Below are 26,989 nucleotides of genomic sequence, written 5' to 3'. Positions count from 1 at the left end.
TAAATCAACAGCTGAATAAGTTTTTGTACATCTTTAGTCCATACACTAAAATACTTCCAAATGTTAGTAATTTTTCGCTGAAAAATTGTTACCTTGAAATTTACAATCCTCAAGAAGAAAAGTATACAGTATTTTGTCATACTGTACTTGTGAATTAAACAAGATTTTTTGTTTGCTGAAATGTTCTTGTGTATAATTAACATTTCTGGGAGACATACATCAAGATGAGAATGGGAATGAATGTATAATTGAATTTAATTGTAATATATTGCCATATTGACAGGAAGTGAAGAATGATTTGTGTGTTATCAGTGGTCAAATTTACTGTTACATGTGTTGTTAAAGAGTATAAGAACAGAATAAATTTTATATAATAATGAAATCTTGTTTTCTGGACTTATACTTAATAAGGAGGACCATGTGGGCTTACTCCATGATGCAGCATTAGTCTATTCTAGTCCAGAACGCCACGGCTGAGTTGATTTTGACCCCATTTGGTCTGGTCTCCGTCTGGTCAAATTTGTATAAAAGGAGGTGTATAAATATATTTTGCATGATTGCTTACAAACCCTAGTGAGCAGAACAGGTCATCTGAGGGGCTCTGAGCCTCTTGTACAAACTTGAGACTAAAGTTAAAAGTCGTAACATATTTCAGTAATTATTAATAATTTATTTCTCAATTTATAAAATTACATAAAATAATTAGTGTCGCTCTTTAAACAACAAAACAACAATTCAAAAATGTCAACAAAGCTGATATAAAAAGACACAGATTTTTTACATCTTGGTTCCATGCCAAACCATTTAGGGGCCAGTTAATACATCCAATCTAAAATACTTCCTATCTCAAATGCATTCAACCTCGGAGACATGCAAGCTGAACTATATTCAAGCTCAAATACACTCGAGTTACAGTCTACTGGACTGGATGGTGATAAACAAGGTAATAAAATATGTCTGTAATCGCTGTCCCTCACCCTGAGTATTACGCTATGTTAATTAAATGCAAAGAAAAAAATAAAGCTTGTATATACATGAATATATTATACTGTATAGTATTACATAAGTTGCATCATTTAAAATTATTCATTTCTTTCATTCCATAAATAGCATTTGTTCACATACATTTATACAACGTATGACACATTGATTGTTACCACAGAAACCATACAGGCACTACACATATAAAGTATGACACAATGATTGTCACCACAGAAACCATACAGGCACTACACATACAAAGTATGACATATTGATTGTTACCACAGAAACCATACAGGCACTACCCATACAAAGTATGACATATTGATTGTTACCACAGAAGCCATACGGGCACTACACATACAAAGTATGACATTGATTGTTACCACAGAAACCATACAGGCACTACACATACAAAGTATGAAACATTAATTGTCACCACAGAAACAATACAGGCACTACACATACAAAGTATGACACATTGATTGTCACCACAGAAACAATAGAGGCACTACACATACAAAGTATGTAATTACTGATTGTCACCACAGAAACCATACAGGCACTACACATACAGAGTATGACACATTGCTTGTCATCACAGAAACAATACAGGCACTACACATACAAAGTATGACACATTGATTGTTACCACAGAAACCATACAGGCACTACACATACAAAGTATGACACAATGATTGTTACCACAGAAACCATACAGGCACTGTATTTGTTTAACAATTTTCAGAGAAACATCTTACCATCAGGCAATCAACAGACAAATTTCCAATGTCAAATAATCAAAATGGAATAACAATATTCAAACAAGACTGGATCAGATTAGAAAATCTATGAAATCTCTGCTATTATTCCGGCTTGGTAAAGAGTCCTTCACTGAAGAGTCTCTGCCACTCCTTCCCCTCTGGGTAGATATAGTCCTCCCGGGCTTTGTCTGTTATCCCCACCACAAAACCTGGACTCTGTAATGATCAACATATACAAATCTGATTACTGTAATAGTTTAACAGGTTGTAGGGAGATTCTATACGTGTGTTGTTTAGTAAAACTTACATATCTGTACTGATGGATTATTCACACTGGAGATGCAGCAGTGTTGTATAGGGTCTTTATTTTGTCTTTTTGTATTGCAGAGTTATCTGCTCTAGTGAGCAGGTATTGATTGTTACGTCATTAGTTTGTGTGAGAAAATTACGTCATTTTCTCAAAAATTTATGACGTTACTCTCACAAACAAATGGGGTAACAATCAATACCTGCTCACAAGAGCAGATAACTCTGCAATACGAAAAGACGGAATAGTAAATCAATACTGTATACCGGGAAATATTTCGCCCAATCAAACTTTCGCCCTACGCTGGTAAAATCTATATTCAACCAGCTTTAATTTCACCCTTCACATCATCTAATTACGATGTATATTATTTTCTTTACTCATGTAAGCTGTAATGATAAATTCCACCTCATTACAGAAGGCAAAAAAGACCAAAACTAGAACTGTCATCCGGAGGATAAATAATATCCCCCACAGATGCTGGTAGTTTATACATCATTTAGTAACCTTGACCTTTGGGTCAACTTACTGAAATGGGAATTCATTCCAGATATTTTGGCTCGTTACATATAGCCGAAGTTTTATCAATATATATATAAAATTAAAGTCGTTGGGGCAAGTTTTACTGTCAAGTTATTTCACATAAAGGGCCGTAACTCCCTTAAAAAAGTGTTGAAATCTGAAATTGAAATGCCGGTGCACAACCACATCATATACCAATCATTTAAGTGAAGTTTCAGTAAAATCTGCCTGTTAGTTAAGATGGAGTTTTCCGTACAAGATACTGCAGATATAAATATATAATACCTTAGGAACCTGGTAGCTACCATTTCTGATGACCACTGGTTCTGACATATGTTCATGAAGATGGTCAGCAAATTCAATCATCCTGTTAAAAACAAAAACAAACATCCTGTTTAAAAGCAACATTTTTTTCAAATAAAAAATCCTTTTTACAAACAATTCAACCTCATAATTGCAAACAAATCCAATTTTCTTTTTAAAAAACAAATTCAATTATCTTGTTTTTGATCAAAATCAAATTTTCATTTTCTTAAATAATAATTATAAGAGAACTGCAATATTTTCTTTTGTGTTAGTGTATTAGGACCAGACATTCCAAATTGGATAATACTGAGCATTATCTTGTTGTTAATATGATCCCAACAAAAGCACAGACCTATTTTCCATGGTCCCTGAGACACAGATGAAGTCGAACATGGAGTAATGTTGTACAAGTTCACAGAGAGCGACTCCTCCAGCATGGGGACACACAGGTACTGTAATAATGGGTCAAGGTCAGAAGTAACTGTGTGCTCTATAAGGGTCAAGGTCAGAAATGACTGTGTGCACTATAAGGGTCAAAGTCAGAAAATGACTGTGCACTATTAGGGTCAATGTCAGAAATTACTGTGCACTATAAGAGTCAGGTCAGAAATAACAGTGTGCACTATAAGAGTCAAGGTCAGAAATGACTGTGCACTATATAAGTGTCAAGGTCAGAAATAATGTGTGCACTATATAAGTGTCAAGGTCAGAAATGACTGTGCACTATTAGGGTCAAGGTCAGAAATGACTGTGTGCACTATAAGGGTCAAGGTCAGAAATGACTGTGCACTATAAGGTTCAAGGTCAGAAAGGACTGTGCACTATAAGGTTGCAAGGTCAGAAATGACTGTGCACTATAAGGTTCAAGGTCAGAAATGACTGTGTACACTATAAGGGTCAAGGTCAGAAAGGACTGTGCACTATAAGGTTGCAAGGTCAGAAATGACTGTGCACTATTAGGGTCAAGCTCAGAAATGACTGTGTGCACTATAAGGGTCAAGGTCAGAAATAACTGTGTGCACTATAAGGGTCAAGGTCAGAAATAACTGCACTATAGGCTTCAAGGTCAGAAACGACTTGGCACTTTAAGGGTAAAGGTCAGAAATGAGTATGCACTATAAGGGTAAAGGTCAGAAATAACTGTTTGCACTATAAGGGTCAAGGTCAGAAATTACTGCACTATAAGCTTCAAGGTCAGAAAAGACTGTGCAATATAAGGACAAGATCAGAAATGACTGTGCACTATTAGGGTCAAGGTCAGAAATGACTGTGTGCACTATAAGGGTCAAGGTCAGAAATGACTGCACTATAAGGGTCAAGGTCAGAAATGACTATGCACTCTAAGGGTCAAGGTCAGAAATAACTGTGTGCACTATAAGGGTCAAGGTCAGAAATGAGTATGCACTATAAGGGTAAAGGTCAGAAATAACTGTTTGCACTATACGGGTCAAGGTTAGAAAAACTATGAAATATATTGGTTTAGGTCATCAATGTATGCAGAATTAAGGATAAGGTTTTAAATAATTATTAATTTTACAAATTGAGAAGGATCTTATTTGGCTACAGAAGAACTGTATATGAAACATAATGCATTAATCTTGATCTTACAGAAACATGTTGCATTTAATTGTGATCCTGATCACAAGGTCTGATTGGGGTACACATGTCTAAAAAAAAGTCAAAAATGGACAATGTTAGCCTTTGAACTTACCTCCAAACTTAGCAGCCAATAAGATGATGGCGAGATTTTCGTTAACGCCGCCTACCCTAGTGGCATCAATCTGGCAGTACTGCATGGCCTTGGCCTTAAGGAACTGCTTAAACATGATCCTGTTCTGACAGTGTTCGCCGGTAGCCACACCAATCCCCAAGGGGTTCAATGCCTTCAACACAGTGTGTAAAGTATTAGATACTATCCTATTGTTTTCAGTGCTCTCTGATACTCCCAAAATCAAGAAAAAACATGAAGTAATATTAATTGTTGTGTTTAAGAATTAAAGGAACCCAATAAATATGTAATATGGAGTTCCAGAGATGAAAGTGCACTTTTCATTCTCTTAAATGCATACTTGAACCCCAAGCCACTCCCCTAATGAACAAGTTAGGGAGAGGAAGAAACCAATTTCTCTCATTTCCCTGTGTGTGTAAGACAGAGCTGTCCAGGGTAAGAAAGGGGTGTAGGAAATTTCTATCTTGCACCCCACTTCACGTGACGTGTCGTCACAGTGGCTCAACAATGACATCACGAATTTGGAAAACCCTGATGCCTAGTGCAGAAAAGGCGACGTGATGAAATAGACTGTACAATTCATAGACCGTACAAGTTAGAAAGATGAAATTAGTTTTTTACAGGATTTTCAAATTTAGCAAAACCCACGGCAAAGCCTAGGGTTCTACCAAATTAGTAAACCCCTCAGGTGGAATTTCCCTATCCTACACCCCTGGTCCTACAACCCTGGTCCTGCACCCCTGGTCCTACACCCCTGGTCCTACACCCCTGGTCCTACACCCCTGGTCCTACACCCCTGGTCCTACACCCCTGGTCCTACACCCCTGGTCCTACACCCCTGGTCCTACACCCCTGGTCCTACACCCCTGGTCCTACACCCCTGGTCCTACACCCCTGGTCCTACACCCCTGGTCCTACACCCCTGGTCCTACACCCCTGGTCCTACACCCCTGGTCCTACACCCCTGGTCCTACACCCCTGGTCCTACACCCCTGGTCCTACACCCCTGGTCCTACACCCCTGGTCCTACACCCCTGGTCCTACACCCCTGGTCCTACACCCCTGGTCCTACACCCCTGGTCCTACACCCCTGGTCCTACACCCCTGGTCCTACACCCCTGGTCCTACACCTCTGGTCCTACACCCCTGGTCCTACACCCCTGGTCCTACACCCCTGGTCCTACACCCCTGGTCCTACACCCCTGGTCCTACACCCCTGGTCCTACACCCCTGGTCCTACACCCCTGGTCCTACACCCCTGGTCCTACACCCCTGGTCCTACACCCCTGGTCCTACACCCCTGGTCCTACACCCCTGGTCCTACACCCCTGGTCCTACACCCCTGGTCCTACACCCCTGGTCCTACACCCCTGGTCCTACACCCCTGGTCCTACACCCCTGGTCCTACACCCCTGGTCCTACACCCCTGGTCCTACACCCCTGGTCCTACACCCCTGGTCCTACACCCCTGGTCCTACACCCCTGGTCCTACACCCCTGGTCCTACACCCCTGGTCCTACACCCCTGGTCCTACACCCCTGGTCCTACACCCCTGGTCCTACACCCCTGGTCCTACACCCCTGGTCCTACACCCCTGGTCCTACACCCCTGGTCCTACACCCCTGGTCCTACACCCCTGGTCCTACACCCCTGGTCCTACACCCCTGGTCCTACACCCCTGGTCCTACACCCCTGGTCCTACACCCCTGGTCCTACACCCCTGGTCCTACACCCCTGGTCCTACACCCCTGGTCCTACACCCCTGGTCCTACACCCCTGGTCCTACACCCCTGGTCCTACACCCCTGGTCCTACACCCCTGGTCCTACACCCCTGGTCCTACACCCCTGGTCCTACACCCCTGGTCCTACACCCCTGGTCCTACACCCCTGGTCCTACACCCCTGGTCCTACACCCCTGGTCCTACACCCCTGGTCCTACACCCCTGGTCCTACACCCCTGGTCCTACACCCCTGGTCCTACACCCCTGGTCCTACACCCCTGGTCCTACACCTCTGGTCCTACACCCCTGGTCCTACACCCCTGGTCCTACACCCCTGGTCCTACACCCCTGGTCCTACACCCCTGGTCCTACACCCCTGGTCCTACACCCCTGGTCCTACACCCCTGGTCCTACACCCCTGGTCCTACACCCCTGGTCCTACACCCCTGGTCCTACACCCCTGGTCCTACACCCCTGGTCCTACACCCCTGGTCCTACACCCCTGGTCCTACACCCCTGGTCCTACACCCCTGGTCCTACACCCCTGGTCCTACACCCCTGGTCCTACACCCCTGGTCCTACACCCCTGGTCCTACACCTTTGGTCCTACAACCCTGGGCATGAAAGAGTCTTATACTGTTACACTTGTATCTCTACTGTATTTGTACTTCTACAGATAATAACCCCTGAATGAGGCCGTCCGTCTCAAAAGAAGATTGTCTAGAAACATATACCAGACGAAAAGCCCTACCCAAAATCAAGATGATTATCACTGGAAGTACCAAGTATCTGTCTGTTATCGCTAAACATCGTGAATATGAAAACTAAACCACCCTATTTCCCATATAAGGTATTGCTGAATACTACTCCTCCTACCTCGGCGATGGCAGCATGTCCCAAGATGTCGTCTGGGTTGGTCGGTTCCTCTATCCACAGCGGTTTGTACTCTGCCAGCTGTTTCATCCAGTCTATGGCCTCGTCCACCTCCCACTTCTGATTGGCATCCATCATCTAAACAAAACAAATCTTATCTTATGAAACAACATCAAACAAAGGAGTTTAGATTCATAGCATTTATTCATAATACAAACCTTCCTGCATTATAAATAGTGTCCATATATGGCAAACATATGGACAGTCTATATACTATAGGTCTGCATGAACTTATAGTGAAAGTGCCTGTGGCATATGCCGAACTTTGGAGCTAAAAAGGAAACTTGTTCGGGCTCTGGCTATTCAATATCATGTTTATCTACTAAAGCATTGGAAAATGAACTTTGACCTCAACATACCAGAGGTCGGTCATATCCTATAATTTCACGGAACATTTTCGCTCTCCTAGCATCGTCCTTGACATCTCCTCCAACCTTCATCTTGAATCTGCGTCAAAATTGAAAAATAATGACTGTACTTCTTACAGGACATATATTGTGATACCTCAGTATCTTAAACTCAGTGTTATCAGTACAAAGAGTTCTTACTATACACATTATATCTATGAATAAGATGATTTTTGTTTTGCTCAAATTATCATAAGTATGAATAGGTTGATTTTTTATACATTGAGAATTCAATGTGACAGCGATGTCAGCAAAAATGTCCAAAACAGAAAATTATTGCCTGTTAATCTCACAATCCAACCAGCCATACTGAACCTTCGGTTTTGGAAAATAGTTGAATATCCTGTTTTATTTGAAATTTAAATCATGGACCTGGAAACTATGCCAATCCCCCGGCCCCCTCCCTCCTATCTTCCTGTTTCAAGTACCTACCGACACATCCCCTGGCTTAGGGCTTCTGTTGCCAACTGAAAAATAAATTTACGGGATAAATATACAATTACAATACAAATATTTAGTTAAAGTCACATAAAGCAAACATTAGCACAATATGGTATTCTTGCCACAAGAGGCCACTTTAGAGCAAAAAGAATACAATGTTTCTAAAATTAATTGAAACAATCTTTCATAATTCTATTCAATGTCATTAATATTCTCATCTGTTTAGTTTCCACCACACTATTAGATAATTTGATTTGTCTATGACAGTATGCAGTATTTTAGCAAACAATTACTGAATCGTGTCAGGCAATTTAAACAGATTAATATGTCAATAACAAGAAACATGTCACCCTAAACACATCAACCCAGTCTTAATTCCAGATATTTAAGAGATAAACCAATTTTAAGCATGAATGATGTATAATCGAGAACTGCCCTCTTTCCTAACATGGTAAACATATTCTCTGAACTCACCCTTTTGATTTTCTCATCAGAATATCCTAGCCAGCCACAGGAAGTGGTGTATGCTGGGTAACCGTTAGCAACCACCTCAGCCTCTGTAACATATAAATAGATATTAACATTCTAACTGCACTTGTCTTTCATCAAGTTATGGAAAACTTTAGTTATCAATGTTTCCATGTTCGTGTTTATGACATGGTACTCTTTATGACACCAAGAATTCAGGTATTGATAGAGAAAACCAGCCACCATAACTAAACTTATTTAGCATAAACACATGTAATATTGCAGTTGTCCAACTATTCAGCCACTAAAATTTTACTTAAGAAGATATTGTCACCCTGAGCTATATACAATGTCTTCAGGACTAGAATACTAATCATCAGAGCTGTATACCATCTCAAACGTCTTAAACCTACTACGAATACATGTATTTACAACCTATACAGAATACAAACATTTCTGTGACATTATGAATCAACTTCCTCAATGTGTACTTAATAACAACTTAATACAAACCTCTCTCTGCTTTTCCAACTTGACCTTTCTTCAATATTTCTGTGAAAAAATAAAATATTTATAATCCATACAATATTTAATAATTATTTCAGGAGATTCAGTTTTCCATTCTGGTTTCCGTTATTTCTAGGAGAAAAAAAACAACAAAAGTAAGTTTAATTTTTGTGTAAATATGAATTAAATTATAGAGAGCCCAGGATGGACGTAAATGAATTAACATACATTTAACACATTTACTATATAATAACAATAATACTATATTTAACATTTTTTTTAATAAATACATCAGTGTAAACGAAATATTAGAAGAAAGATATATAAACAACTTTCCAAAATACCGGTTATTAGACCAAAAGCTATGATTTTAAAAGAAAATCCTGATGAACTCATTTTTTTTTTAATTTTCTGTTATCCTTGACAAATTTTACCGTAAAAAAAAATCAATTAGCATTAAAGGTATAAACACTGTTATTACTAAGATAATTGATTTCATATTTCACTCACCCAGAGCCTCCTTCTTTGTGAGAGTATCACCCCTACAACAATGTACATCAGATACGGTAATTCACCTGTACTTGTACGTTTATAATTATCAAAGTATTCTGCAGTGATACAGTAAATACAATCAATCCTAATTTATAATAAACCTTATAATTAGACCTAACAAATCCTATTTGTAAAGTTTGTTATAGCCAAAATGCATTAAGGAGTTTCATACAACCAGGGATATACAACGTTAACTAAAGTACATGTACAGGTATTCTCAAACAGGGTACACAAACATGGCTTAAAGCACAAGTTTGTTTGATTGTGTTCACTGTAATTGTTTTTCGTTTGTATGGAATTTTGTCATTTAAATTTGGACTATTTTTAGTAACAAATCTATTCCAAGATTTCACTTTACATTTCAATATGTCACTTTGCAAAGTCAAGTTATAAAACTGAACATGGGATGACTGTCCTTACATGTGTCTGAAGTCGATGGTGGACACCAACATTTCTGGGGACTGAAAATAACAAACACAGAGATTAAATCATCAACCAATCAAGTTCAAAACCAGAAAAATAAAAAAACAAAAGGACTAGCGGGCCTGTATCTGTCAAATGTTTTTTTATCTGAATTAGACAAGACACTATAGAAAACAACAAGAGGCTTAAGAGGCTTGACTGAATCACTCACTTGGTTATTTAAGAAATCATGATTAACTATTTACAGTAAAAGTAGGTTCTGTCCCCAGGATGCTCCACTCCAAATTAAGTAAAAATCCACACTAAAAAATTAGGATTTTGAAGATTTACCTTCATTGCCCCTATTAGACCATGCCCTTCTGCCAAGGGACGAGGGGAATTTCATTCTCCAATTCTACAAAGTTGAGTCCAATTCGAAAAAGGATCTTCTAGGGTAACGTTTGTCAAAATCTGCTCAGCTGTTCTACAGTGGTAGTATTTAAAGGAAAAATCGATATATGGACAGATGCTGTGCTATGGCACTAGCTCAATTGGCCCTTTGGTCCAGGTGATCTAAAAGTGTTTCCACTAATTCAAGACCATGGCGGCCATCTCAGACTGAAGCAATTATAATACATGTTATCACAATTGGTCAGGAAAATTACAGGAAACAATGGTACTAATATCACAACTTTTAATCTTCTCAAATATTTGACTTCGAATAAATCTTCTTGTATCAATGGAAATAATATACTAACCATATCGGCCAACAACTTCCATAGGGGCTGAAACAATGAAACAATTACTTGTTAATGAGGATATCTATTTACATCTGCACCACCTGGTGTTGCCTAACAGATTTCTTAAACATTAGTTGAAATAAAAGTTATTTTAACTGGAGTTAACATTTTGTTTTTGCATTATGCTATAAACTGAACCTGAAAACCTACACAGAAACTACCAGGCAAATAAAGTGACCAATGTTTACCAATAAACTCCAATATTTCTACCTTAAATATATAATATAGTGTGTCACGTTTACAACAAAAACCTTTATTTCATTGAAATATACTGAACATAAATGACATACAGTAAATTTATGCAAGATAGATACAAATATATGTAAATGATTGCGATATAAGTAGTAAACAAAAAGAAAAACCTTCCCTCACCTTGCCCTCCATTTTGGCCCACAAGTCCCAGACAGCGTTGATGATAGCAGCAATGGCAAGATGAGTTACACCTTTCTCTGGTCCCAGCTATGCACCAAAATGTTAAGGTCAATCAGAGGTCATCATTGTAATGTCAGGTCAATCAGAGGTCACCACAATGATGTCAGGTCAATCACAGGTCACCATGGTAATGTCAGGTAAATTGGAGGACACTATGATGATATCAAGTCAATCAGATGTCACAATAGTGATGTCAGATCAATCAGAGGTCATCACGGTGATGTCTGGTCTATCAGAGGTCACCATAGTGATGTCAGGTTAATCTGAGGTCACAACAATGATGTCAGGTCAATCACAGGTCACTATGGTGATGTCAGGTCAATCAGAGGTCACAATGGTAATGCCAGGTCAATCAGAGAACACCATAGTAATGTCAGGTCAATCTGAGGTCACCATGATGATGTCAGATCAACCACAGGTCACCATGAAGATGTCAGGTCAATCAAAGACCACCATAGTAATGTCAGGTCAATCAGAGGTTACCATGGCGATGTCAGGTCAATCAGAGGTAACCATGGTAATGTCAGGTCAATCAGAGGTTACCATAGTAATGTCATGTCAATCAGAGGTCACCATGATGATGTCAGGTCGATCAGAGATCACCATAGTAATGTCAGGTCAATCTGAGGTTACCATGATGATATCAAGTCAAGCAGAGGTCACAATAGTGATGTCAGATAAATCAGAGGTCACCATAGTGATGTCAGGTCAATCTGAGGTCACCACAATGATGTCAGGTCAATCGCAGGTCACTGGTGATTTCAGGTCAATCAGAGATCACCATAGTAATGTCAGGTCAATCAGAGATTACCATGGTGATGTCAGGTCAATAAGAGGTTACCATGGTGATGTCAGGTCAATCAGAGGTCACCATGGTAATGGCAGGGCAATCAGAGGGTACCATAGTAATGTCAGGGCAATCAGAGTTAACCATAGTGATGTCAGGTCAATCAGAAGTCACCATGGTAATGGCAGGGCAATCAGAGGGTACCATAGTAATGTCAGGGCAATCAGAGTTAACCATAGTGATGTCAGGTCAATAAGAGGTTACCATGGTGATGTGAGGTCAATCAGAGGTCACCATGGTAATGGCAGGTCAATCAGAGGGTACCATAGTAATGTCAGGTCAATCAGAGTTAACCATAGTGATGTCAGGTCAATCAGAAGTCACCATGGTAATTAAAGGTTAACAAGAGATCACCATAGTGATGCCAGGTCAGTTGAAGGTCACCATAATGATGTATGATGTCAATCAGGGGTCATGATTGTGATGTAACAGTTCAAAGAGGTTATTATACAGGTCATTCAGTGAGAATATACTATTAACGTCGTCAAAATAATCAATGCAAAGAGAAATGCATTATTTTAATCATTTGCTTTACTATTTAAACACTTTGATGTGCATATATCCTTTTCTTCAAAACTATCTGATCAATAACTTGATTTACAACTAAAAGATGGGGACAGGAAGTTAAATGTATTCAGAAAAGTTAAATAATACAAACACAACATTCTATTATCAAGATAATTTATCTATACATCATCTACTGTTGGTTTTCATACATTTCTGCCAAGATGTACACATAAATTATACTTTTTTTTCGATTTGAAATAATAATTTTCATTACCCATCTTATTTGATCCTCACTCGCTAACGAGCGCCAGAATCCACTGAAATCATTGAAGATATCCTGCAGATTCTGTCCGACAACTAAGCTCTTGAAATTGTCAATGGCCATACAAACTGAAGAAAAAGAAATCATAAAAAGTCTGAGAATGACGTGTACAGGATATTTACAATTGTGACTAGATTATGATGTATAATCTAGCTAATCAATGCAATAAAATTGTTTCTGTTTCTGTTATTTTTATCTGGCCTATGACACTAAAAAGTTAAAACAATACAGAAACCACTCATTTATATATGATGTAATGTACGAACAAGGCACAAAAACAAGCCAAAGATTGTCAGGGTAGGAGATCCAGATACAGTGTATTTGTCTCGGCGAGAGAACCAGATATTTGTCTCGGCAGGAGCACTAGATATTTGGCTGGGTAGAAGAACTGGATATTTGTCAGGGAAGCCAGGACACCAAATATTTATCAGAGAAGGAAAGGCAGATATTTGTTAGGGTAGCAAGTACACCAAATATTCTCCTGGGAAGGAAAGCAAAATATTTGTCAGCGTAAGAAAACCAGATATTTGCCATGTTATGAAAATACAATACTTGTCAGCCAAACAAGAGGCCCAATGGGCCTGTATTGCTCACCTGGTATTAATCTCACACTTGTAATCTTAAAAGTGGACTAAAATACAGCTACAGGCAGAATATCAGTGTTTGATTTATAAGAAACTATTAAAAGATTTAAACATATGACGCCTGTGAATGTCGAACAAGGACATTAGGTTGAAAGTGGGTCAAGGTCATTCATTTGAACAAACTTGGTAGTCCTTCATCCCAGCATGCTACAGGCCCAATTTCAGTACCCTGAGCCTTTTGGTTATTGAGAAGAAGTTGTTTGAAGATTTTAAGACATTTGACCCATGAAACCTTGAAAGTGGGTCAAGGTCATTCATTTGAACAAACTGGGAAGCCCCTCATCCCAGCATGCTACAGGCCCAATATCAGTACCCTGGGCCTTTTGGTTATTGAGAAGAAGTTGTTTAAAGTAAAATATTGACGCCGGACGCCGGACGGAAGGACGAATGACGGATGCCGCACCATGGCATAAGCTCACCTGGCCCGGATGAGATATTTGTCAGGGCCAAAGAACAAAATATTTACTGAAGCCAACTATATACTGTAGATATATATACAAAGCAAAACACAGGGTAACATCAGGAATTACAGGTTTGTTTAAAAGAAGCAGAAAATGTGTTGATGAATAAATCCTATACCTAGCTGATTACCACGCCCAGCCGTGAAGCTTGAGCCACACCCTTGTAAAGCTCCATCAGTCTCAAGTATGATATACGGAGCGGCGTAATCTGGCGCTTTGTGCTGCAAAGACAGACACACTAAGCATCAGTGATCAGGATTTAAAATTCTATACCAATAGGTACGTTATCCCTGGACTCCTTTCCTCATCAATCCTTGGCTTGAAAAAAAAGTTCTAGTAAGTGGAGCCTGTCTATAGTGATATTGTGTACAGCAGAACTTGTCTATTAAGATCACCTGTACAGTGGAACCTGTCTATAATGATATTGTGTACAGAAGAGCTTGTCTATAGTGATCACCTATACAGTGGAACCAGGTCATAAGGAAATTCTGTCTCTTTCTTCAGTGACTTTCAGTTTTACAGCTTGCATGTTCATTATAACATGATCATCATTATAGACAGGTTTCCACGACATGCAGGTGCCCAGTGTACAGGTATATAGTAGATTATATAATACATGTGTACCGTATATATCCTTATAATGCCCCTATGGAAATTTTCACTTCTATTACTCTTCCAAAACTAGTCTGAAATAACTGACTATCTCATTTAAACAATTTTTGATGTCCCAAGCTATTTCAGACTATTTCAAAGCATAAATTTATATATCCGTAAAATTATTAATAAAAAAAAAGTTATATTAGTGGTGTGTCATCACTAAAGAGGGCCCTTATAAGGATATATACAGTAGAGTTGGTTGTCATCTGTACCTATAGCATTGCCCTTGCCCAGGGTGAAGGTCGTACCACATCCCCGTAGATCAGTGTCCGTAGATAAAATGACGTAAGGACAGGAATAATCGGGGGCCTTGTGCTGTAAATAACGTACACGTTCTCACAGTAAAAATATCCCAGGTTCCATCAATACACAATATTGTCAATGTTTATATACAAAGTCATGATAATGCTGTTCTAGACAACAATGAAACGTTACAAATTAATAGTGTATTAGGCAATCTATTTCTATTTACATTTACAAATGGTGACAGCTGAACAATAAATATGTCATAAAATATTCAGCAACCAGTATTCCAGACATGCACATCCATATTCATCGTCACACACTTCCTTCCACAGTGGCCGACTAACTGACAGACAGCCATTCAATGTAATTTAAAAATAAGAGGCCCAGAGGGCCTGTATTGATCACCTGGATATCTAAGCAATCATGGCAAAATATCCTCCAAATGAGACCCAAGGGAATATGCCAGACCCCAAGGCCAATCCATGTAGCATATCTGTATTTGATTTTTCATGCCCAGCAATTTTATGTATGGTTATGGGGTGGGGATCTCAACTGTTTCCAAGCTGTGACTCAGAAACAGGGTCCCTAGGGTTGTGGCCAGACCCCAGGATCAATTCTAATATCATGACTGCATTTGTCTCTATTTGCCCAGCGTTTGTATATATCGTTTTGGGGTGGGGATCCCAACCGTTTCAAAGTTATGACCCGGGGGTTAAGTCTGCAAGGGTGGGGCAGACCCTGGGATCAATTCTAATATCATGACTGCATTCGTATCTTTATGCCCATCATTTTTATATATAGTTTTGGGGTGGGGATCTTAACCGTTTCAAAGTTATGAACGAGGGACTATGTCTCCAAGGGTGGGGCCAGACCCTAGGGCTGGCCATCCTGGAAGAAAATGTGCATTCTTCTCTTAATACTCAGCAATTGCATATATGGTTATATGGTGGGGATCTCAAGCATTTCCAAGTAATAAACGTTTTTTGAGGGGGGGGGGGGGGGTCAGCCCCACCATTTGTACAATTTTGAGTCCCAACCACCTAAGGATGCTTCCAGTCAAATATGGCTGATATGGCTGCATAGTTCTGCAGAGGAAGTTGTTTGTAGCAATATAGCCGAATTGCCCACTTTTTGCCCCACCCTTCAGCCCCTGGGGGGTCAGCCACACCATTTGTACAATTTTGAATCCCCACCACCTAGGGATGCTTCCAGTCAAATTTAGTTAAACTCCAGAGGTCAGTTTGTCACTGGTCAAACAGGTATACAATCACGTTCACAATTACGTTACACTCACATACATTCCATTCAAAACGAAAGTAACACACGAGACTAGGTGACTGTGGATGGGGAGCGCGGATTACGGATTAAAATCAACGACACAACATTATACAAAGTAATACTAATTGGACTCAATATATTTTAGTGAATCTTTAGGAATATAAAGAATTAAAATAAATCAACAAATCTATCAGGGTGCCACATCAATATGAAGGCAATCTGTTGGAATGAAAATATACTACTTGGATGAACAACTTCAGGGGGTATTTACCATATCTGTAAACTTTCATTGAAATTGGCCCACTAGATTAGGAGGAGTTGTCTGTACAAGGATTTTTAACAAAAGGGACGTAACTCTGTAAAAGAGGGCCGGAATGAAAAAATAATATCTGGATGCACAACATCAGGGGGTAGCTATTAATATCTGTAAAGTTTCATTAAAATTTACTTATTTTCGTTTCATTTTATTTTCTAAGTGTGTACTCTCGAGCACTACCCAAACAACAGGCCCAGAGGGCCTGTATCGCTCACCTGTTTCTTTTGTTACATGAAACTGACATATAGGTAACTTTAGACCAAATTTGGTAACTAGAACACAAGACATTTTAACATCTCTTAAACGCTTCTTAAGATATTGTTGTTTGAAATTTGAGTGTGAAATTGTAATTTTAAAGCTTTTTTACCCACTTTGACCCTTGACTCCGCCTAGCATTTAAAGTTGACATTTGGCCTCATTACTGTAATTAATTAAGAAAAAGATTCACACTGCTGGTCTACATAACATACCCAAGTATCATGACTCTAGACCAAATGGTTCTTAGGATATCGTCGTTTGAATTTTTTAACATTTTTGACTCCTGTGACCTTGAAAGTAGGTCAAGGTCATTTTAATGAGGAAACTTTATAGCACTCTATTCTGGTACCTACTGGCCAAGTATCATGACCCTGGGTCATATGGAACTTGAGAAGAAGATTGTTAAAGCTTTTAACCCATGTTGACATTTGACCCCCGACTAGCACTTAAAGTTGACCTTTGACCTCATTACTGTAATTTAGAATCAAGGTCATTTTACTGGTCTACATACCATTGCTAAGTATCATGACTCTAGTCCGAAAGGTTCTTAAGATATTGTTTTTTGAATTTTTGAACATATTTGACCCCTGTGACCTTAAAAGTAGGTCAAGGTCATTTTAATGAGGAAACTTTATAGCACTTCATCCCAGGTACCTACTAGCCAAATAGCATGACCCTAGGTCCTCCAGTTCTTCAGAAGAAGTCGTTTAAAAGAAAAAGTTGACGGACGGACGACAGACGCCGCAGTACGGCATAAGCTCACATGGCCCTTCGGACCAGATGAGCTAAAAACCCAATTAAGTCAAGTAACTTGCAATATGCGTGCAACAATTATGCACAAAAGGTTAGGTCACAGAAACGGTTGTAGCACCGAAACTTGTGTAAGCACAGAAACATACAGGTGTGTCAGCCCAAAAAAAACACCTTTTTTTCTTCTTTTTTTTTTACATGGAAAATAGTTTATTATTTCACAGCATATGTACGTTAATGCTTCAAGTTATTCTTTGCAGATTGCCTTAAACAGGTAACTGTTACCCATATGCGCCGTTGTACCCAACCTGTTAAAATGTTAAAAACAAGAAAGCAAGGACATTCGTCGTAAGAACATGGCCCTGTTAAAGGACAAACATCATTCTAACCATGCAATGTCAACATTTCAATTTAACAAATGTTTACAACGTCATCAAACATGTTCTAACCCACCATCGCATCTGATCCATCTTTTTGCAACGAAGTAGGAAACCGCAGATCTTCGATCGTCAGTCCGGTGATTTTTGTTGGGGCTGCCATTGTTGTGTGTATACGCGAGGGGGCGGTGAACTGTCAGGCTGTAGGCGACCTCGTTCCCGGCCTGCATTCAGCTTATCTATCGTTAGTACTAATATAAATACCCGGCCTCCTCTGCACCGGCCGGCGCAATATGTAAACAAAAATCGTCGTCAGAAAGCTACGTTGTCGCAGCTTATCTATCGTGTACACAAAGCATTGTGTGCTTGATCACAAATAGATAATGTAGCGAAACCATTGAAACGTTTAAAGTTCATATATGTCCGCAGATAAATCGAACATAATAAAAATGTTTAAATGAATTATGATAGAGCTACAACTGAAGCAATGCGTTTTTTTTTTAAACAGTGACGAACCTGCCGCAGGGACCTGAGAGTTTGTTACAGCAGCTAACTAAGCCGTCGATATTCAATATTTAATCATTCTCTGTTTAATATACCGTGTAATGATAATAATAACATACAACAGGTATCTATATAATGTGTGAAATTACTCTAAACCGCTTTACAGCATATGGATAATAGTATTAATAATAATTGTGAAACAAAAACTTAAGCAAGCAGATAATCATCGCAATGTGCACATAAATGAACAAATAGAGGGTGGTATTTACATGACTTCTTTGCAAAGAGCCTAAAATGCAGACGTGAAGAGGTGAGTTTTGATGTCCTTGAATTTGGCCAGGGTATTTGACTTTCTAATAGCAGATGGTAAGCTATTCCACAACGTGGCCGAAACCCTCCTAAAGTACCGGTTTCCATAGGTCACAATACGAGATTTTGGGACACACAACAATAATTCTGACTCCGATCGCGGTGATCGTGACGGCTGATACAGGGTAATAAGCTCCTGTAGGTACTGGGGAGCTGTTCCATCCAGTGCCTTGTATATACACCAAAATATTGTACTGCGACCTGTATCGTACAGGTAACCAGTGCAATGAATATAACACAGGTGTGGTGTGCTCTCTCTCTTTCGAGTACGAGTAACCAGTCATGCTGCAGTGTTCTAGACCTTCTGCTACCACAGAGCAGGGCGTTACCATAATTCAATCGAGAGGTAACAAGTGAATGCACCAAAATCTTGCATGCATCTGCAGTTATAAACTGCCAGATACAGCCGATGTGCTTGATCTGGTAGTAACAGGATTTGGCAATAGCGTCCTCTTGTTTCTCCATGTTCAGTGAACTATCATAGTATATTTACCCCTAGGTTTTTAACAGCTGGGACAGTCTCAATAGTTGTGGCACCGACCTTGAGCTGGAGAGCCATTGTTTCCTGACATATACACTTTTAACCTGAACTTTCTGGAAGCAACGCCAGACCACAGGGACCTGAGAATTTGTTACAGCTATATTTTGACCTAAACTAAGGTGTTCAGAGTAATTTTACATTTTTTTAGATGTTTATGTCGATTTTCGGTAGAAATGACACCACGATCAGACCTTAGTTTAGGTCCAAATATATATATAGCTGTAACAAATTTTCAGGTCCCTGTGCGCCAGACTAGTTCACCTTGCAATTTGATGCTGTTATACGACCCTTTGCAGTATTGCTGTAAAAGACATACGACAAACAAATCGTCACAATATCGACAGTGAGATAATTCTGATAAGGCAGACTAAACTCTCTGACGTGCTAGGTTTACATTTCCAGTGCAAGTTCATCTATAAGTATTAATTACCACAAGAAACTGTGTTCATATAAGGATTGAACGGCTTTTCCTTGTTTAACTCAATGACCCCATGAAATTGCATAATGAACTATTCCAACCGTTGAATTGGAAGAGTTCAAATGTGTCTTCAGTGGTGAATGAGTTAAGCACGGACGTAGATAGCAATTCCAATAATCATGAATAATATCATACTAATAATAATATACAACATTTGATAAAGCTCCCCATCTAGCTAGAATAAGCCACTCTAAAGCGCTTTACACATTGGCAATTTTTGAATGTCCATACCAGCATGAAATTTTAAAAAATGCCGTTTATATTCGCAGAAAAAAATAGATATTATTTTTTCTATACTTTCCTACTTCACATGGACATTTCATTATTTTGATAATTATGGCTTTCCATTGGCGCCACACCAAATATAAAACATATATACCTTAGGAATGTTCATGTTTTATTTCTTAACTTCTTTTGTTTAACTATTTGTTTGTTCAGTTTTAACTTACGGTACCGTTCATTGAAGTTAACGATAGTTGTTATATCATGTTGTTATACCGCTTAAAATTAGTTTCAATATATTCTTATTATAGTTGTTGTTTTATTTTTTATCCTTGAGTGTATTTTCCTTATTTTTTTGTGACATAATATTATTGAAAATGCACAGCGGCAGACCGTTGTTCGAACCCGAGACCCTCCGAACTTTAGACGGACGCTCTACCAGTTGAGCACCTGGTCGCCGACGATCGACCCAGTGCAGTTCCGCTAAATTCCTCCCTCCTCTTTCAAAATTTAATTCACAAAGCGTGACACCAAATGCTTGATTCACGGCCAGACCGTTGTTCGAACCCGGGACCCTCCGAACTACATACGGACCGCCGCTCTGACTGTGTCCCATTACTATCTTTCAGTTGGTGATGTATGAAGGGAAGGGCGATGATGATTTTCAAATGTCGAGCATCGCCGTCATTGTTCACATGTCTTTCGTTTCGTAAAACTTGCATGCGCGAATTCGCAATTTGTATGTTACCCGCTTTAGTATAATTCTACTTCCGGTATAAATTCGCACACTTTTTCAGAATGGCGGTCGTTCAATCGGTCTCCGAGCTTTTGGATATATTAAAAGCCGAGACCATATCGGACAACATAACAGAAAAAATAACAAGTTTATTCGAGTCGAAAGATACCACAATCGACGAGTTCAAGACAAAGTATGAGAGGCTTCGTGTCGATGCAGGTAAGAAAGTCAGCGTCACTTGCGTCTGCATCCTAATTCGAAAGTTGTTTTGTTGCATTTAGACATATAAAGTCTGCACATGTACCTGAATGATAACAATTTATTTTGTTTGAGCTTTGCTGAATCATATATGTGTTATTTCATATTACAGTTTCAAATGTTTGCTTTTCAGAACAAAAATATTTTGATATTGAACAACAGCTGATCACCAGCAACAACAAATTAGAAACAGAGTCCACATCTAACGAAGAAAACAAACGGCGAGTGGAAGAATTGGGTAAGATAACCAGGAGTTTTCCTGACAATTTAAAGGAGATAATTTCAGACTGATGACAAGCTGGTCAAATACAGCTTCATTTTATAACATTATAAAGCCCACCTGACTAACTATTAAATCTTGAATTAAAAACAACCAAATTTGACTGCTCCTGAAAATCCGCCCAGAAACCGGTTCCAGTATTAGGAGGCATCAGAACAAACACGACAGACATACTGGACTACATTTTTATTGCCGACTTTCAGTGAGAATTGTCTTTCTATTTGCGTACCACACATGCTTATGTATCAGAATCAAATAAAAGAGACTGATTTGCAACAAGGACGGTAATTTGATAGTGATTATGACTTTCAATGTTATTTGTGTTGTTAATGATAACTGCTAGCACTTTTATCACACACATGTGAAAAGCAACAGTTTTGAATCATCAATGCGGCATGATGACAGAATTGAACAAAAACATCTGTGTCAGTTATATATATAACATCATAAACAAGTCATTAGCCCTAGCTGAAAATCTGGTAGCCCCTATTGTCAGGGCTAGTGGATTTTTACACCCCTGACATACACCAACTATCGTCGAGAGTTTACACTGACAGAAAATCTGTATCTGTTCCTAAAGGAAAACTCTAGATTTCTACTCTGTGAAAGATGCATGCAAATCACAGTTAACATGTTAAATCATACATGCATCACTTTTGAAATAAAGAGCTATCTCTGAATTCATTGAATCCACATGTATGTGGGATCATGATTTTGACATTTAAATAAAAAGTACAAATTCAGGCCAAATGCATAATTACTGCTATTATATCAAACTCACATAAATATATAAAGTTAGCACCACCGGGTGGATGTATGTATTATGTATTTATTTCCTATAGGGTGACCATATTGGATATAAATACATATAGCTCTATCAGTATATAAATGAATACTAGAACGGCGCCAAAACATGAAATAAAGACAACTGAACTAAATAACCACTGACCAAAACAAGGTCACACATATAATAGAACAATCACACGTTACTTATATGGACACGGTAAAGACAAATGTGACAACAGACTCTCGTGTACAAGAACACAAAGTTTGATTGCACAGTAATCACACACGGCCCAGTATAAGTGAACAGCACGATAAACAGTATATTTAATGAAAAACAGCTATTCATCAAACATCAATATTTGCACATTTAATTCAAGATATTGTCACTTCTAAAGAGTTGGTTGTTGGTTGAACTTTTGACCAGTCTTAAATTTGTCTCTTGCAGAAAAGAAATTCAATGAAGCAGACTCTAAAAGGAAAAGTTTACAGGAATCTCAGGACAATTCCTTGTCTACAAATGTAAGTGAAGCATATTGACATGAATTTGTACAATACATAAAGGATTTTACATATTGGGGGATATAATAGTTTCCTGTTGAATTTATACCATGTATATTTCACAAGTATGGCAATACTGCGGTGACAATGTTTTTTTTAGCGCACCTGCCCGAAGGGCAAGTGAGCTTATGTTATGGTGCGGTGTCCGTCCGTCCGGCGTCAACTTTTTACTTTAAACAACTTCTTTCCTNAAATTTATGATTTCTGATCACAGGTAAAACATTACTTTGTTATTGTTTATGAAATGAAGTTGATATTGAATTGTTTTTATGATTGAAACAACATCCTACAAACTGTCAATAATAATTTATTCTGATACTATTAAGTCTTTGAATTGACAATTTGTAAAACCATCCATTTGTTTCAACAGCTCCGCCTCAGTAAATCAAATGAACAGCTGGAGTTGGACAAGAGAGATTTAAGTGTCTTACTTGAGAAGAGGAACAGAGAAATTGATAGAATAAATGGTAAACTTGATATTCAATGTGCCAGTCAACTATGGATATTTAAAATGTGCTACAAAAATTGTTTTCACTTGATGAGATAAGTAAGTTTTTGTATACTGTATGTTCCAGTATAATTTAGCTGTTAAAGTGTATTCTTCAATTAAGCTTTCAAATTCGACTTGTTAAAATGTCTGCTGCTACAGGTTGAATCATTGTATGACAGTGGCTGCAGTTATCTTGTGAGGCATTTCGGTGTGTTATTATCTTGAATAACACACCCATTTTATTTTTTTAATCACAGAAGAGTGGAAGGAGTTGACGGACAAAGTGTCGAGAGCCAACACAGAGAAATGTGAGGCGCAGGCCAAACTGGCGGAGGTACAGAACCAGAGTGTCACCTTGGAGGTATGGCTTATACTTTGTTTGAAATTGTTGGTGAGCTTTTGTTGCTATACCCCTATTCAGGCAGTTATTCTTTTTTTTTTATATGTTTTACATCTGACTGAAATGTCAGTAATTCAAACGGAATCTTTCCTTGTACTACAAGTCCCGATCGCATAACAACACATCCTCTATACGCCAGTGGTTAAGTTCACTTTTGCTCTCTGCACCCCTGGAAATGTCATAGCTAAATTGAAGGCACACGACTTGCTAATTGATTGGTCTTGGGGTGAAAACCTTGACCAATCGCTAAGGCTGGTATCTGTCCTTTGAAGACTACAGAGGAGCGACACCCGACTTCAAAGCCAATAAATGATCAATTTTACCGTTACCCGACCGACAGTTTCTTTTCATGTACATCAAAGGATCAAACTAGTCTTGTCTCATCCACACGGTGGTGCACACTGAGCCTTCAATTTTGTTATGACACATTCCAGGGGTGCAGAGAGCAAAAATGAGTGTAACCCCATGGAGTATCAAGGATGGCAATGACACCGACATAGCTCTCATGATCACTAGCCTTTGACAAACTTAACTTTGCTTAGACATTTCTGTCAAGGATCACTGTACAACTGTTATGTTCAGCATAGAGAAATAACTTCAATCATTAACATAAAACGCTAACTCAAACACTGAAATGATTATCAGTTAGATGTTGTGTTGAACAGTTCCAGAACAAACGACTGGAACAGGAGAAGAGTCAGATACAGAGACAGCTAGATCTGCTGGACAAACAACTGTTTGAGAAAACCAATGAGCTCCTAAACGTCAAAAAGGAACAGGTAAGTCATAAAAGGTTTCTTCACTAAAATAGTCTGTGACTGACATCAACCATAAAGATGGACATATATCATTGAACCTTACTGTATTATAGCAGGTTAACAGATAATATAACAGCATTGTAAGGTATTACAGATGATTTTTTAACTTGAAATATTTTACAAGATTTTATAAATATTTTGGATTTAATCAGATTTATATATATATTGATGGTTTTATTGAATACTCAGTCCTAAAGAAGCATTTGTATAACTATGATTTGAAAAAAGAAATATCTCATCCTGTAGAACTTGCATGCTCACTAATTAAAGAAAATCTCAAAAATGTATGCAAGAAATGAAAAAAAATCAGATCAGTTTTCTGAACATATCAAATTCATCAAATCTATCCTATTTGAATTTTTGAAACAAAAAATTGTTTGCAACTTCTTGTTAAAAGTGTTGAGCTTACTCTTGATCCATTACAGACAGCCAGTCTTCTGGAAACTCAGAGCAAGTTGGAGGAAAAGATAGGAGAGAACACGTTCCTCCAGGAAACAGTTGCGGCTCTGAAATCATCCCAGGGAGAACAGGCCAACAAGATAGATGGCCTTATACAGAAACTGAAGGATGTAAGATAATTTATATTAGTGTGTGGTATAGCCACCATGATAGACAACCTTATACAGAAACTGAAGGATGTAAGATAATTTATATTAGTGTGTGGTATAGCCACCATGATAGACGGCCTTATACAGAAACTGAAGGATGTAAGATCATTCATATTATTGTTTGGTATAGGAACTGTAAAATTAAGGTAATCCTACTCTCATACAGGCACTGTAGGATGTAAACTAAAATCTCATACATCAATTAAAGCATGCAAGATAATTAGTCTTATACAGAACGATATTACAGGGTAATAATACAGAACGATATTACAGGTAATAATACAGAACGATAATACAGGGTAATAATACAGAACGACATTACAGGGTAATAATACAGAACGATATTACAGGGTAATAATACAAAACGATAATTCAGGGTAATAGTACAGAACGATATTACAGGGTAATATCGTTCTGTATTATTACAGGGTAATAATACAGAACGATATTACAGGGTAATAATACAGAACGACAGAACAGGGTAATAATACAGAACGATATTACAGGGTAATAATACAAAACGATATTACAGGGTAATAATACAAAACGATATTACAGGGTAATAGTACAGAACGATATTACAGGGTAATAATACAGAACGATATTACAGGGTAATAATACAGAATGATATTACAGGGTAATAATACAGAACGATATTACAGGGTAATAATACAGAACAATATTACAGGGTAATAATACAGAACGATATTAAAGGGTAATAATACAGAACGATAATACAGGTAATAATACAGAACGATAATACATGTAATAATATAGAACGATATTACAGTGTAATAATACAGAACGATAATACATGTAATAATATAGAACGATATTACAGTGTAATAATACAGAACGATAATACAGAACGATAATACATGTAATAATATAGAACGATATTACAGGGTAATAGTACAGAACGATATTACAGGGTAATAATACAAAACGATATTACAGGGAAATAATACAGAACATTATTACAGGGTAATAATACAGATCGATAATACAGGTAATAATATAGAACGATGTTACAGGGTAATAATACAGAACAGTATTACAGGGTAATAATACAGATCGATAATACAGGTAATAATATAGAACGATGTTACAGGGTAATAATACAGAATGATAATACAGGTAATAATACAGAACGATATTACAGGGTAATAATACAGAACGATAATACAGGTAATAATATAGAACGATATTACAGGGTAATAATACAGAACGATATCAAAGGGTAATAATACAGAGTGATATTACAGGGTAATTAATTTTTGTCTAAAACAGAAACTGAGGAAAATATATTAGTTTTGTACAGAAGGATGTTAGATAATACAGTTACAATCTATTACAAGAACTTCTGATGTACATGTAAGATAACTTTAATTTCGTACACAAAAAAACCCCAAAACAAAACAAAAAATGAAGGATGCATGGATGATTAAAATCCTGTTCAGAAACTGAAGCAGTAATATGAGTCTTCCTAATCTCAGAGGAATTCTTTTAAAGATGTGTTTTCAGTTTCAAAATGATTTATATCTGAAATAGAAGAAAATAATGTTTATGCTGGTAGATTGAGGAATTTTCCTGTCTTTCTAGTTTTTATGGTATCTTTCCTTTAGATCTGATTGCTGAAGACTGTAATCTCATACCTGCCAAGGGTTGTAAAATAACTATGGTCTTGTGGGAAAAACTGTAAAATAATTATAGTCATATACATCAATAACAATACTGAGGACATTTCAAGGTTACAAAATTTATAGGTGTAGAAATTAAGGTTATCTCAAAGGTCTTGCTAGCAAAAATATTTAATCCCGGAATACATTTGAAAAATGGAACATGGTATTTTTTTTCCCACATTATTGAATATTTCTTCACTCTAAGTTAACAAACCGCTTACATTTACAGGCCAGAAATGGAATGGCTCAGTCAGAGGACCAATTTAACCAGGAACTGCAGGCAAAGAGTCGTCTAATAGACCTGTACAAGGTTAGTTATTGTA

The 26,989-nt window shown here is 38.0% G+C and overlaps 2 protein-coding genes across 4 annotated transcripts in view; one reads left to right on the top strand and one right to left on the bottom strand.

Annotated features, from left to right (window-relative positions):
* Window positions 1–1,713: 1,713 nt before the first annotated feature.
* On the bottom strand, window positions 1,714–18,154 carry LOC110456052 (mitochondrial enolase superfamily member 1-like). 2 transcript variants are annotated; one of them, XM_021506579.1, is made up of 16 exons: window positions 18,013–18,154; window positions 14,924–15,026; window positions 12,902–13,017; window positions 11,214–11,300; window positions 10,800–10,826; window positions 10,060–10,100; window positions 9,598–9,629; window positions 9,094–9,132; window positions 8,587–8,669; window positions 8,104–8,138; window positions 7,624–7,711; window positions 7,208–7,342; window positions 4,592–4,763; window positions 3,233–3,332; window positions 2,860–2,941; window positions 1,714–1,961 (listed from the first exon to the last, which is right to left on the bottom strand). In XM_021506579.1, the coding sequence occupies exons 1-16, from the start codon at window positions 18,097–18,099 to the stop codon at window positions 1,848–1,850; spliced, it is 1,341 nt and encodes a 446-aa protein (XP_021362254.1). In that variant the 5' UTR covers window positions 18,100–18,154; the 3' UTR covers window positions 1,714–1,847. The 2 variants fall into 2 exon arrangements, with proteins under 2 accessions (XP_021362254.1, XP_021362255.1); XM_021506580.1 differs by lacking the exon at window positions 14,924–15,026 and adding an exon at window positions 14,173–14,275.
* A 2,679-nt stretch (window positions 18,155–20,833) lies between these two features.
* LOC110456047 (nucleoprotein TPR-like) overlaps window positions 20,834–26,989 on the top strand; it is a 56,874-nt gene continuing 50,718 nt past the window's right edge. Inside the window, exons 1-8 of one of the 2 annotated variants that reach the window (XM_021506571.1) lie at window positions 20,834–21,005; window positions 21,178–21,282; window positions 22,556–22,629; window positions 23,039–23,135; window positions 23,416–23,519; window positions 24,224–24,337; window positions 24,802–24,945; window positions 26,896–26,976. In XM_021506571.1, the coding sequence (XP_021362246.1) occupies window positions 20,849–21,005; window positions 21,178–21,282; window positions 22,556–22,629; window positions 23,039–23,135; window positions 23,416–23,519; window positions 24,224–24,337; window positions 24,802–24,945; window positions 26,896–26,976 (876 nt within the window). In that variant the 5' untranslated portion in view covers window positions 20,834–20,848. Of the gene's footprint in view, window positions 21,006–21,177; window positions 21,283–22,555; window positions 22,630–23,038; window positions 23,136–23,415; window positions 23,520–24,223; window positions 24,338–24,801; window positions 24,946–25,035; window positions 25,084–26,895; window positions 26,977–26,989 lie in introns of those variants that run through there. The other variant, XM_021506572.1, reaches the window with a different exon arrangement.

This window comes from Mizuhopecten yessoensis, unplaced genomic scaffold (assembly GCF_002113885.1).
Source record: "Mizuhopecten yessoensis strain PY_sf001 unplaced genomic scaffold, ASM211388v2 scaffold8479, whole genome shotgun sequence".
In the NCBI taxonomy this organism is placed as follows: Eukaryota; Metazoa; Mollusca; class Bivalvia; order Pectinida; family Pectinidae; genus Mizuhopecten; species Mizuhopecten yessoensis.
Note: the sequence above shows the minus strand (reverse complement) of the source record. Positions and strands in the feature narration are given on the sequence as shown.